Here is a 13,950-nt window from a genome sequence, read left to right on the forward strand (position 1 = left end):
GTGTGTGTGTGTGTGGGTAGGAGGGTGTGTGGACAAGCAATGAGTGCTTGCCATTTCCTGTGGGCTTCCATAGTCCCTATACTAGACACAACAATGCATAGCGTGGTTGTGTGTGTACTGAATATGTGTATGTAGGGGGGTGTGTGTGTGTGTGTGTGTGTTGCCAGGGCAATCATGAGAGGCCAGAGCAGAGACGTGATGATCAAAGAGAGATGTAGTGAAGAGTGTGGGCAGTCACGTACTGTAGCCCAGCGCAAGATATGAGCAGGCAGGTCCAGTCCTAAGGGACCAGGATGACAGGGCTTGGTCTTAGATGCATTACACCTGATTCAGTTCCTAAAGGTTGCTAATTACCTGGTAATCATACATACATACACACAGCCACAAACGCAAGCCCGTGTCAACAGAGACAGATTATAAGAAGTTGCGAAATCTTACCAGAGAGGCAGACTCTGGTGATGGATGGCTGAGTCGTGGCAGGCGATCTCCTAAATGGAGACAAGGGACAGGATGCAGCTTAGCGGGCTCCAGTACACCTGCTGCCTTTATCAGGGTCAACATCTGCCATGTTCAAGATGAACAGTGTGCGTGTGTGATTGTGTCTCTGTGTGTATAATGCTTTCGATGAAACTGGGCCCCTGACAGAGTGTCCGAAACAGTCCCACGAAGTTCACGGGAATTCAAGTGGAAAAGTGAGGTCCTCTGGTCAGTAAAAATGAGGGACGTCCTTTTCTACTTCCGCTCCCCTGTCTCAGCCGGAAAAATGTGTCACTGACAGAGGACATCTGGAAAGTTAAGACCGACTGTCCTTAAAAGTGGCGAGATGCGAAGTTAAAAACGGGCCAAGCGATATGTCCGACTGTCTGCACAGGTGGCAGTTTCTCTTTATTTTGTTAATACTGCCCCCTTGTGGTGCAGCTCACTAACTCGTTTTAGGATCAAATCCATAAAATCTACTGCCAGATTTAACATGAAGTTATAGTGCAGCGGTAACACATTTCCTCATTCATAAAGTTGATTACGAGTGTGGTATATTGAACTATTGCATGTTGTTCTCATTTGTGTTTGACGTTATTGATTCATAAAAAAACACTGCCCTGCCAAAGTAGCAGTAGATTTCCTAGCAAGAACAGGACAAGAATCAGATTATTACACTTGTATGTGTTACCAAACAGGGTTTGGTAACACATGCAAGTCATCATCAAAATTCTGCAAACCCATTTCGTTAATTGACAAATTCATTTAAAAGGCACATTTTTGGTTTTGTTTAGAAAGCGCATGATGGTAAATTTTGCAATTACAAGAGTAGGACTTCACAAAGAGGAAGATGACTTGCTTGAGCAGGATCTCAGAATACAACCAACGTTTGCCATAGGAAATGCAAATGTAGGTGTTACAGAGGATGTGGCTTTAAACACAAATAGTCTGAGGAGAGATTCAGTTTGGCTTTACATATTTAAACGAATACATATTTAAGTAACCGGCAGTTTTCAGCATTCCACCGGTCTAATGACTGGGGCTATACAACATATGTGGACTCTGCTACATGCCCAGTTTGATTGGCTTTCACCATGGAGACAGGTGAATTTAGCGCAGTGGTAAGTTGACACTGCTGTGCTAATTATTGCCAGTTACCATCATGTTTTATGAAGCCAGTCCTGTGACTGCTAGGTGCCCAATAGCTGTTAGGTCCGTAAAGAATAACAATATCATATATATATATATATATATATATAATTTGTTTTCTCAAATATATCTTTGACAGTTGAATGTCATTAAAGTCTGACAGGCGTTAGGAGGTAAAGAAAACTGACTTACTTGTTTGATGTACTCTGTACATTGGTCAAGACGATGAAATTGTTTCTCACACTTCGAAGACTAGCGAGAACCTAGATTAACAAAGTTATAGTATTTAAGTTTGTGTTTAAATCCAACGCTATGAAATTAAATATTTACAGAAGGAAATAGCATCGCATCACTGAGTGATCCCTTCAGTGATGTAAGAGTGACATAAGTAGAGTCATGTTTACCTGCGCAAACGGTGTGACGATGAGGTCATCTCCATGCCTGTAATTGAAACAGGATATGATGTTAGCCCTGCTCAAAGCAAAACCGCATTATGAAAGCACGGCAATGCCACATCTCCCAGTAGCCCCAAAGGCGGAGGAGCGACGGCGAAGCCGTTGTCAAGCCCAAAACACGCTGCCAGGGACTTGTGAATCGAATGACATAAGAAGTGGTTGTGGGGAACATTCCAAAACAGTCCCTGGTATTGGAAAGCAGAGTGGCTAATGAGACTTCAGAGGGTAATTTTCTCCTACGCATGCCTTAAGTGACACTGTGGGCCAACAGTGGAAACTAAGTCATGAAGGAGGCATGTTGTGGCAAGAATGGCTGTGCTTATCCAACCCAGCACAGCACCAAAACAACACTTTCTCACACTATTATCCTTTACACATGCTATTTTAAAACAATGATCCTCTGTTAAGCCCCTAATGACATGAACTGACATGTACGTGCATTACCTTCCAGCCAACAGTGCACCTGTGCTCACTGACCAGCGGTGATGAGGTGGATGTTGGAGATCAGGTACTGAGCTACAGCTTCTAAGTGGTTTCTAATAAGTAATTGTTTCTGATGAAGTGGGTGATGAGTGTGTGTGACCTGAAGAAGCACGTCATAGTGTAGGAGCAACGGAAAGGGCCTGACTCACAGCTCCGAGGCCACAGATGAGTTGCGCGACATGGACTTTGGCGAGAGGTCATAGTCGCTGTCGGAGCGGTAGAGGAAGGACTCTCGTCGCTGGCTGTGGCAGGGGAAGTTGGTATGCAGGACCAGCCCTGAGCCGGGCGACGTCTGGGGGTCCAGGGGACTGCATCCGGCCGACGGCCCATTCTCGACGTCAAAACTGCAAATGCGGGAAACATCCACATGAGAGCATAAGAGAGCAGTCCACTTTACCTGCTGTGTTGCTGCTAGTTTCTGTGCGCACACACACACACACACACACACACACACACACACACACACACACACACACACACACACACTCACTTAAATATTTAATTTGTTCGAAACTATTAAAATAACTAAACTACTCATACATTTTGTACAATTGGAACACTTTTAGAACCATGTATTTTAGATTTCTCTAAGACATATGCAGCAGCATATAATAAGACAACATATAACAATATAATAATAAGTTTTAAAAGCCATGTTTTCATAGTCTAATATAAAACGCTGCAAAAAAAAAAAAAAAAAAAAAAAGGTGAAACGAATTGTGATAGGGGGCGCCAGAGAGCAGTAAACATATTTTCTACATATATTACACATATGCGGAATACACAATTTTTTCCTGACGCAGTGCTCTTACCCTAGCTTCAAAAAAAAAAAAGCTTGGATCTTTCTTTACCTTGTGACTGTATTTCGTTACCTTGTACTAGTACTTGTATTTGTCATGACAATAAATTAAATCTTAACCTTAAACTTATAAGAACTCTTTACAGATTTCTTTCTTTGTGTTTTAGGAGTGTTGGTGTATTACAGGGGAATTGCAAGTTTATTGATAGGTTTTCTTTGCTTTTTTAAGTTATTTGTTTTATTTTTTACATTTTTAAAATTTATACTTCTCCAGGTTACATATCTATAACTAATGTCTTTAGAGGTGAAGACAGGTTAAAACAGGTGTGGTATCATACACGTCTCTTATTCAGAATGCATCATATAAATTCAAGCTCATATAAATACAAGCTCATTCAGTTTAAAGATCTTCAAAGGTTTTACTACTCCAAAAAAACTGAGTAAAATATACAGTTCAGGTTTGCTAGGTGTCTTGTACCAGAGGGATTGCTGTCTCACCTATTCTGGTTCTGCTCTGTGGAACAGGGTTACAGGGTTAACATTTTCAACTGGTTTTCAAGTATGTTCAAGAAAACTAGACTAAAGTTTCCCCAGACTACATTTGGTAGATATTTGGATGCTCTGATACAATACTGTCCTTTCTTTAAACGCAACAGCAGACCCTGATGTCTGGAATGGTTGCAGGTAAAAAGTTATATAGAAATCCCAAAGCCATGCTTTAAGAAGGGGCTGAATGAGAAGACTTCTTATTCGACAAATGTAATGTAGCAAATAAAAATCACACAAAAAATAAACTCTTTTAGGATAAGGAACCTTTTTGAATAAACTAATCAAGACATTTGCCATATTAAATTATTTATCATTTTTATTAATTCTTTTATTAATAATTTATAATAAAAAAAATGTATTTATGTGCTATCCTTTGCTGCCTCATACATGCCATTGTATGTTGTATTAACATTTAGAAAAAAAACACAAAAAGGTATTTTGATAAATGTATAGAAAGTATGCAAAAACGTATATAAGTAGTCATCTGAGGCAAGAAGGTTCTGGAAAGTCTCAGAGATTCACCAGTGCTCGGAGAGGAAGCATGACCCCTCCTTTCAAGCCCTCAGGAAGTGAAGGGGATATGACCACTTCAAACAAGACACCAGTCATGGAAACATCATCGCACTTACTCAAACAAACCCTTTTCAAGCAGCTGCCGTTCGTTCTAGGAGCGCATGTTATCACAGAGATGTGTGCAAAAAAGTAGTAAAAGAGTTCAGCATGTGAGCTGATGGGACGTTTCCTTGCTCTAATGTCTAGTTTTGCAACAACAAAAAAGTAGGGGAAAATAAAATCACATATTTATTTACAGCAATACAGCTGTATTACAATATTTGATGTAAACACACTGTTTCTTTCTTTCTGTTGTGTACACCAGCATATACATATTTTACATCCGGCCTCTTAATACTAGTTTCTTATATCTCAGCTTCTGAATCACCTCGGAGTGGATCAACATCCCACATCCTTCCTTCCTGGTATGACTGGCAGTTAAAATGTTTCTCTTTTAGCAGGAATTGTTTAATGGAAGCTGAGTGTTTAACGGGACAGTGTTATACCAACAAACACCTTCGCAGACGGCAAAGGACATGACCTGTGGAAATGGGATTTTAAATGACGGACGGAGAAGCATTCAGGCACCCCCACTGAAGCCTTGTAAACCAGTGCGTGAGAGCATCAAGCAGGTTCCTACGGCACAGACGCCCACCTGCGTCAGCAAACCTTCCCTAGCCATGCGCACGCAACTCCCCTGGAGGGCATTGAGGGAAAATGCACAAATACAGACGGCGGAAAGCATCTGCACAAAAGCTCTATCTCCAGCATAACTGACATCAAAGGATTATGAACTCAACACTGCAGCAGATACACAAGCTCCATTCAAATCACTTATTTTATGTATTGCCACAGATTGCTTACTTACATAGATTAGAGTGAATAGATTATGTTTCTGTGCAGGAACACTGCTAATGATTTATTGTTATGTAGTTACTTAAAAAATTAGAAGGCCATGAGGTGAGCTTGGTGAATGTTTAGAAAGCGCTGTACAGTGACCTGAATGTGCCCAGGTGCAGGGTGCAGGCTACCACAGCAGGCTCCAGATCCATGGGACATCCTGTCCTCTGGGTCACTCTACACCCCCTGGAGAGGTCAAGCCTGAAAAAACTATCAGGAAGACCACAGACCCCTGATTTAGCCAAAACATCAAGTTCCCATGTCAATGATTCCTCCGAGGACCCAGCCCTGGTGTAATGTTAAAGTAAACACAAGTATGTTTCAGCATGCACAGCATATGGCAAATGACAAATAATGAGAAATCCTGGCACATCTTTATAGTTATACTTATCGCTAAAAACCAGGTACAGCTGTAATCTAGCATCTTCTACCTTTGCTAGTCTCAGCAGCAACTGTTTTCAACCTTGGAAGCAAAACCAAACTACTATGTTAAATACACAAAGTTTTGTAGGTGAGTGATTTATGTATTTAGTGACTATAAAAGGGCATGGCGCTTGTATCATTTTATTTGCACTACCAGTGAATTCAAACAGTGTGACTGAACTTTTTTCAAATATTACGATACGAATATTTATATACGAGATAAACTGACCATGACCAAACCAGTTATACTGCACGGGACATGCAAAGAGTCATCTTGGGTCACGACAGCTGCACATAGAGGAGAGTAGGTGTGAAAAACGCATGTGTCGTCACTGTGATTGTGGACCAATCTCCTTTACCAAACGACATAGGACAAAACGAGATGACCAGCTGGGAAATATACGCCTGCAGGCAAACAAAGAGGGCTTTACTGAACAACTTCCTGCCATTTAGGAAAGTGTTACTGTGTGCAGCTAAAAGCAAAACAATGCCATCTTCCAATAACATGCGCAAGAGAATTACATGAACATGGTCAGTGAGTTGTTTTACAGTGGACCTGGTGGAAAAAACTAGGAAATCGGAATTGTGTCCAGGAATTTTGGAATTGACTATTCTGTTTAGTTCTATCATGCTTTGAAGTGGACAATTAAATGCCAACTAGTAATCAAAACGGTATAAGGGGACAATAAAGAAAACACCTCACACATTGGATCAAAGAGTACTGTAGCTAAGCTAAGGGTCTTCCTTGAGCATTTGCAAGCTGTGACACACGGCATCCTGTCACAAGGGATCTCAAACAGACTCCAACAGATCTAAAAATAATGAAATATTAAACAAAACGAAGCCCTGTTTATTAAACATCCAGTTATGTGAAGAACATGGGGACATTTTGAGAACTGGTCAAAAGATCTCATGACATGTGCAGGTTTGGCTCTAGTCACATGACTTTGGGGAAGAAGGCAAGTTTTGAGCATAGAGAAGCATCACTGAAACACCACAGAACTCATACTTCATTTTTTTTCCCTTGACCACCCAAAAGGCACAAATTTAGGTAAAGGCAGGATATGAGCATGGCTAGGAGTATGCATTCATATTACTTCTCATGTGATCACACCTGGCTGGTATAAGAAAGGAGCTCATGATGCATAAGAATATTAAAAGAAAAATACTGGAATATGGGATCTGGTCTTCATGTAATAGGCAGTAATAAAGACCATAAAGATGCCTTCAAAAGGTAGATTTTTTTTCCCCATAAATTCCCTTAGTTCTTTAAACCAAAAAAGGCAGAGCACTTCCACATGCTGCGTGTGGTATTTGTTAAATAAGGCTGTCATTATTTATTATGGTGATTTATGTCATATGGTGATTTAGGCCATAATTTAGGTGTTGATTTATGCAGATCAGGGATGCATGTACAGGACGTAAATGAGTAAATTTACTCCACTCAAGTCATTGCAGAATGGTAATGGATCCATGCACACCTCAAGAGCAGGTGTACCGCCAGCCAATTTCCACATGCACATGCACAGTACTGCATTCTGTAAGCAGGAGCTTAAGTAAACAGTTCCACAGTCAAAGGATGCAGAACCAGATGCTGAAAGCACAGCAAAATATTTGGAGAGGGCATTGCAACCAGACGTCTCTCTGCAGTATTTACTTATTGGGACGGCTGATTTTCTTCCCCCCATAGTGGCACTAACTGGGTTTGTTAGAAGCATAACAAACACAGGACTGTTCTCCAGAGGTCATGGAGGAAAGCCTCTAAATTGTAAGCCTGCCATTTGATCTTCTGCCTTCTGCACAAATCCACAGAGATGATCTCTCTCGGTATGCTGTTCTAAAGAAGTCCTTTGCACAGTAGTGTAGTGTAGTGTACGCCACTACATTGAACAATAGTACATGTGTCATGTAAATGAACACAGAATGTGTATATGTGTATTTTATAATAGATAAGGCACACACATATATACATACATATATATACACAAGTTTGGCAAGACAAACTGGTTTATAGCTCATGCAGAAACAAAAAAAAAGACCTTTACAAAAACCAATGCTGACATCAGCCTAACCCTAGGTATGAGAAATAGGTATGAGAAGTGAAACTACTAAACTGCATTAATTATGATGTCAATACAATAGCACCTTTATATTGCCTCAAAGGATAATTCATTCAATAGATGTACTCAGATTACAGACTGGTTTGTAAACAATCATATGGGACTTCTACTGCCAGAACTATGAACATGTCCATTAAAACACTAGACAGATTGAGGTGGTCAGGCAGGGATGGGGGGGGGGGGGTAAATACAGAGGAGGTTTAACATTGAGGGCTCCTGTCTCACTTCTGAAGGCATGCATAAATTCTGAAGGCACACATAAGCCAAGAGATGTTCTCCAGAGCTGGGTAAGAAAGGGTCAAGAATAGAAGAGAGGGGAGAGAGAGAGAGAGAGAGAGAGAGAGAGAGAGAGAGAGAGAGAGAGAGAGAGAGAGAAGGAAGGAAAGAGAGAGGGAAAGAGAGAGGGAGAGATAGAGAGAGAGGGAGAGGGAGAGAGCGAGAGAGGGAGAGAGAGGAGGAGAGAGAGAGAGGGAGAGGGGGGAGAGAGCGAGAGGGAGAGAGAGAGAGAGAGAGAGAGAGAGAGAGAAAGAGAGAGCAAGAGAGAGAGGGAGAGAGAGAGAGAAAAGGAGAGAGAGAGAGAGAGAGAGAGAGAGAGAGAGCAAGAGAGAGAGAGAGAGAGCAAGAGAGAGAGCGAGAGAGAGAGAGAGAGAGAAAAGGAGAGAGAGAGAGAGAGAGAGAGAGAGAGAGAGAGAGAGAGAGAGAGAGAGAGAGAGAGAGAGATATTGAGAGAGAGAGAGAGAGAGAGAGAGAGAGAGAGAGAGAGAGAGAGGCAGTCAGACACGTGATGGAGAGCAAAAGAGAGCGGGCAAGAAGAAAGGTGAGAAAGTGGAAGAAGTTGGGAGTTCTGACCTGTGGATGGAGGCATGCAGCCTCTTCACCACCTCTTCACTGAAGTCAAAGTGGACCCTGCTTTTGGTACAGGGTGATCTGTGGTACATGGCCCCGGGACTCGCCTCTGCGCACTCTGACCCGCACTAGCAACATCAGCCCTGCATAACTCTGCTGGCTGTGTGTGCCCGCCGTCCCATCAAGCCCAGCCCCACAGCACACACACTTCCTCCTAACGTGGGGCTCTCTGCTACTCGGAGTGCAGGGACTACACAGAAAACCTGGAATGGAGCTCCGGACTGGGGCTGGGAGTGTGAATGACAGGATCTGGAGTTAGGAACAGTGTCATTTTGTGACGCAGTGGTGAAGTGAGCTAATACACACACAAAACACTTGCACACGCGCACACACACACACACACACACACTGTCCTCATGTGTCGCACTGCCCTGTACTGTTTGCAATAGATTTTGCTCCCTAGCACAGTGTAAGCCACAATAATGTGAGTGTCTGACATTTCACTCAGTAAAGTTTCAGTAAAGGCCAGTTAATGCCAGATTAATACACAAATGCATGGTGACGCATATATGCACGCGCACACTTGCGCACGCACATACACACGTGCGCATGCATGCACACACACACAGACCCACCCCCCATCCCCTTCCACACACACTTTCACTTGCTGAACCAGCCTGTACAGTTTGTAAGGGATTTTGCTCCCTAGTGCAGTGTAAGGCAGAGTAATGAGTGTGTGACATTTAATTCAGTTTCAGTAAAAGCCAACTAATGCCAGTTTAATACACAAATGCATGGTGACACATATGCACATATGCACACAGGCACCCACACACACATACTCAGAATTCCACGTCCTCTCAGCACTGATCTAATTTTCTAACTGAATTCCTGATGTGCTATCATGCATTTCAGTAATATGACTTAATTGTAGCTGTGTAGTCCACCTTAACAAGCCTCCCACATCTCTTCATACCTAAGAGCACTAATGTAATTACAGTTCCTTGTAATTTGTGCTCCCAAACTCTTATATCAAAGAGCAGACAACTGTTTGGAGAGACCCAAATGTTAACAAACATAACCAAGAAGGAGCCCAAAGGCCCAATGCCAAATCTAAACTATTAATCTCACATAAGAGATTAGAAAATTGACACCTTCCTTCTTTCAAATAAAAGGTGTTAGACACACTTCTACTCCTTTAAGTGGATGGATTCCTAGATTCAGGTATTGCTCAGGTTTTATATTTACATTTAGTTGATACTTTTATCCAAAGCGACTTACAATTATGACTGAGTACAACTTGAGCAATTTGAGGTTGAGGGTCTTGCTCAGGGGCCCAACAGTGGCAACTTGGCAGTGGTGGGGCTTGAACCAGCAACCTTCCAATTACAAGTAAGTGTGTGTGTGTGTGTGTGTGTGTGTGTGTGTGTGTGTGTGTGTGTGTGTGTGTGCGTGCGTGCGCGCGAGTGTGTGTGTGTGTTTGCGTGTGTGTGTGTCCCACAAATGTCCCACATTCAGTCTAGAGAAAACTGAAATGCCACAGTAAGTTACTCTTTAACTCACATGGGTAGAATAGAAACCATCCCATTCAGCTCTTCAGTTCAATTTAAAATGGGATAAGAAAGTAAAATCCATCTAAAACACACACTGCAACCCCCCCCCCCCCCCCCCCCCCCCCCCCCCCCCCGCCCCCCACTAAAGGCGCTTGGCTGTGCTGGAATGCTGAAGCATTAAGAGCGTGCATGAAGTTCTGCTGCTGGACACAATGGCACCTTCCAGCCATTGCTCTGCTCGGAGGCTCCAGTCAGGCGTTGGGGGGGCGCAGGGCGATCGCCGGCTCGCCAATCGTCATGGTAACCCCCATTAGGATCAGGTGCTATTTCCTTCTTTTTTTTGATAGAGACAAAGGGGCTGGCTTCAGGGGACAGACATAAGCCGCGCACCAGGTGTCTGGGAGACAACAATACATGGCGAACGGGCTACAGGACCGGGACAGGGAGTGTGAGTCAGAGCAGAACAATGCTGAAACGTCGTGTGTCTGGGGAGAAGTGAGCTAGTCGTCACACTACTCTCCATGACAAAAGAACGCTGGAGCTGCCCTTCATTCATGAGGTCATTAATCAATCAGTCAACCTGTCATCAAACAGGCTGAGACAGACAGAGATGGAGAGAGAAGAAAGCCGATTAGGATAATAGCTTTAGATGGTCTCTCTGCTTTCAGGATGATTACCTACAAAATAGTCAACAGAGGTGCAGCAGGGTACCGCAGATGTGTGGCGCAATGTGTGTGTGTGTGTGTGTGTGTGTGTGTGTGTGTGTGTGTGTGTGTGTGTGTGTGTGTGTGTGTGTGTGTGTGTGTGTGTGTGTGTGTGTGTGTGTGGTGTGAGGGAGAAAGAGAGAGCGAATCTGACAGTTCCACCAGTCATCCACAGCACAGTTTAGACGCAGCACTCCAAATCCCATGTCAGTCTACAGTTCTGTAAATTGTAATCTGGACATGTGAATAACTGATATAAACGACTGCACAAGTGATACATTCAATGTGCAAAATTAGAACTGATTAGTGGCAATTAGAAGAGGTCTTCGCAAAGCAAAATATGCAATTACGTCAATGTTATTACTGAAGCCACTGGCAAAATTCCAAATCCCAGACATCCCACTAGGTGGCAGTAACACACAACATGGATAGTCTGGTTTTGCATCACATTCAATCAAACCACGTTAGCAGTAATCCACCAGTAATCTAGCAGGCATGCGGCAAACCAATAAAAATCCTCTATAGGGGTGTATAATATAGGAGGGTTAACTAGATCAAGCTTCCATGAGGAACCCTGGCCTATCAAACGCTGTTTCAAGCTCTCTAGTGATTCCGCCTTATCAGCTGGATGCTGAATATTCTGCCTTCCGATACGGAAGGTTCCAGATGATTGCTGACTTTAGGTCATATCACAGTGTTAAATGGATAACTTTATATGCATAATCAGTGTATGTTATATTGAAGCTGTGTAAAAGGAACGGCCACTCATCAGGTACGTAAAACGGAGTGAGATACGACTGCGGAGAGGGGGATTAGAGCAAAGAGGGGAAGGGTTGGGGCTCAGCCAATGAACAGAGAGCTAAGACAAATCACTGTGACACTGACAGTAAGCAGCTGCGTATCAGGAGTCGATCCTGTGTGGGGGCGGGGCCCGATTCCTCCCTGGTCTTACTGGGAAAAGGGAGGGCAGCATGCTCCTCATTCCTACACCCTCCTGAGATTGATGGCTCTCAGCGTTCGTGATGAGTTGTGCGGCAGTTCTGGGGAGCTGTCCGTAGAGTCTGAAGAGGAGCAATCCAGGATGCATTATACAACAGCCCAGGATCCAGGAGGATTCCCGGATGCATTAGATAACAGCTCAGGTTTGAGGATGAATCCAGGATGAGTTAGATAACAGATCTGGCTCCAGGATGAATCCAGGATGTGTTAGATAACAGCTCAGGATCCAGGGTGAATCCAGGATGCGTTAGATAGAAGTCCAACCCAGGTAGGCATGAACAGTAGCCCTCTGCACTGGGAATTACTGAAGGAAAGAGAGGCTGTCAGTGCGATGTATCTATAACCCATCAGTCTGGTGCATCATTTATTTAATGGCCAAATACCCCAAAAGGGTGATATAAATATTTAAATACAGCAAAGGCTAATCAGACCAGTCAGCACACCACAAAGGGTTTCTTTAACTAAGTGGTGTCCTCCTTAGTTAGCATGAAATGTGGCGAGGAAGACATGTGGAGATCAAATGCTGCCACTGACCGGAGAAAATGAACTCAACCCTGCCAAAAGAGAGCCCAGACCACAACCCAACATGCAGGATCTAATCCAACATTGAGTTTATTGAAATTATTTATGAACTCTGCTAACAACTACAACAAAACCCTACCAAATAGCACTTTTTTTGAGCGCATGTGTCACATCAAGGCCCAAGTCCGCTGGTTTACAGAGGAGGTGCGAATGCCATGTGAGATCTCGCACTTCCACGGTGAGGTGAGCAGGCAGGGAGACACAGTTAGAAGCCGCGCTCCAAACCTGTGCCACCAGAGGGGTACCCTCGCGGAAATGTTCAGAGCTGGATCATCAGCGGAAGGAGTGTCTCTGGGTCCCGCGAGGGCTCGGGGCAGGCGAGATCGTCACGTGCGACACGTTTGGTAAAATCGCTCCGCTCGGGCACCCAGTCGAGGGCCGAATCACGCCACAGCGTTCTCTTGACGGTGAAGAGTTGAATGAAGAGAGGGGGAGATGAATAGCAGGAGTAGTGGACCTGTTGCAGGTCAGCTCTCATCAGATCGGAGCACTGAGAGGAAACACTACAGCTGACCTGCTCTCAGATCCCGGGCCCCACGAATCACAGCATGCACAGCTCTGGAGCTCTATCTCAGAATGAGGAAGGAGGAACACTTTAGTCTCAAGGTCTCACCTGATCTCTGGTCCTCTTTTGTGTGCTGTGTACTGTATTAACACGATAAGATATCGAGTATGTAAAATGCAAAGGCGTGTCACTAGACAGCTACACACGCACATGAGATAATTCGATGCAAATATGTCTAGTGAGTTTGATTCAACATGTGTAATGAATCAGACTATGCTTGTTTTCACATTACAGACTGCTTGAGTTACTCTGTCTGGGAAGAGACGTGTTTGTATGAGACCTTAACACAGTGCGTGTTTGCGCAGCTATCTCGTGACCCGCGGCACAATGCAAAGCGTAAGACGATCCTGTGTGTTGACATGACAGCTGGCTTATTGGAGCCTGAATACAGTATCTGTTAGAAGAGGTAGAACATCAACACGTCAACCGTATACACTGAAGAGCACCAAAAAGAAGCAGCAAACATAATCGAGCATATGAGTCAAGGCATGAGCACATAGTGAGTTACTGTGTGCGTGTATGTGGGAGCAGACGTGTGTGTGTGGGGAAGTTGTTTTGGGAGTGGATATACAGTAGTTAGTAGTTTTTTCTGAAGTCTAAAGAGATGACGAATCTGCTCAAATATGGCTAGTCACTGAATCTACAGTGAGAACATTTCCCCAGACTCATTGCCATGAGTGAAACCAGTTTAGTTTCTGTGGGTGTGTGTGTATGTGTGTGTATGAGAGGCCGGGGAAAATGACTGCAAATATATTCACTATTTGCACGAGCAGAGCTCTACTACATCTGGCGGA

The 13,950-nt window shown here is 43.6% G+C and overlaps 1 protein-coding gene across 3 annotated transcripts in view; it reads right to left on the reverse strand.

Annotated features, from left to right (window-relative positions):
- The window catches only part of pde4ba (phosphodiesterase 4B, cAMP-specific a), an 87,522-nt gene that overhangs the window by 30,407 nt on the left and 43,165 nt on the right, over positions 1 to 13,950 (reverse strand). For 2 of the 3 annotated variants that reach the window (XM_027027065.2, XM_027027067.2), the window contains exons 3-6: positions 2,714 to 2,908; positions 2,031 to 2,067; positions 1,819 to 1,889; positions 439 to 488 (exon numbers count right to left, since the gene is read on the reverse strand). In XM_027027065.2, coding sequence (XP_026882866.2) covers positions 439 to 488; positions 1,819 to 1,889; positions 2,031 to 2,067; positions 2,714 to 2,908 — 353 coding nt within the window. Of the gene's footprint in view, positions 1 to 438; positions 489 to 1,818; positions 1,890 to 2,030; positions 2,068 to 2,713; positions 2,909 to 8,756; positions 8,887 to 13,950 lie in introns of those variants that run through there. The other variant, XM_027027068.2, reaches the window with a different exon arrangement.

The sequence above is a fragment of the Electrophorus electricus genome, chromosome 3 (assembly GCF_013358815.1).
Source record: "Electrophorus electricus isolate fEleEle1 chromosome 3, fEleEle1.pri, whole genome shotgun sequence".
NCBI classification, from domain to species: Eukaryota; Metazoa; Chordata; class Actinopteri; order Gymnotiformes; family Gymnotidae; genus Electrophorus; species Electrophorus electricus.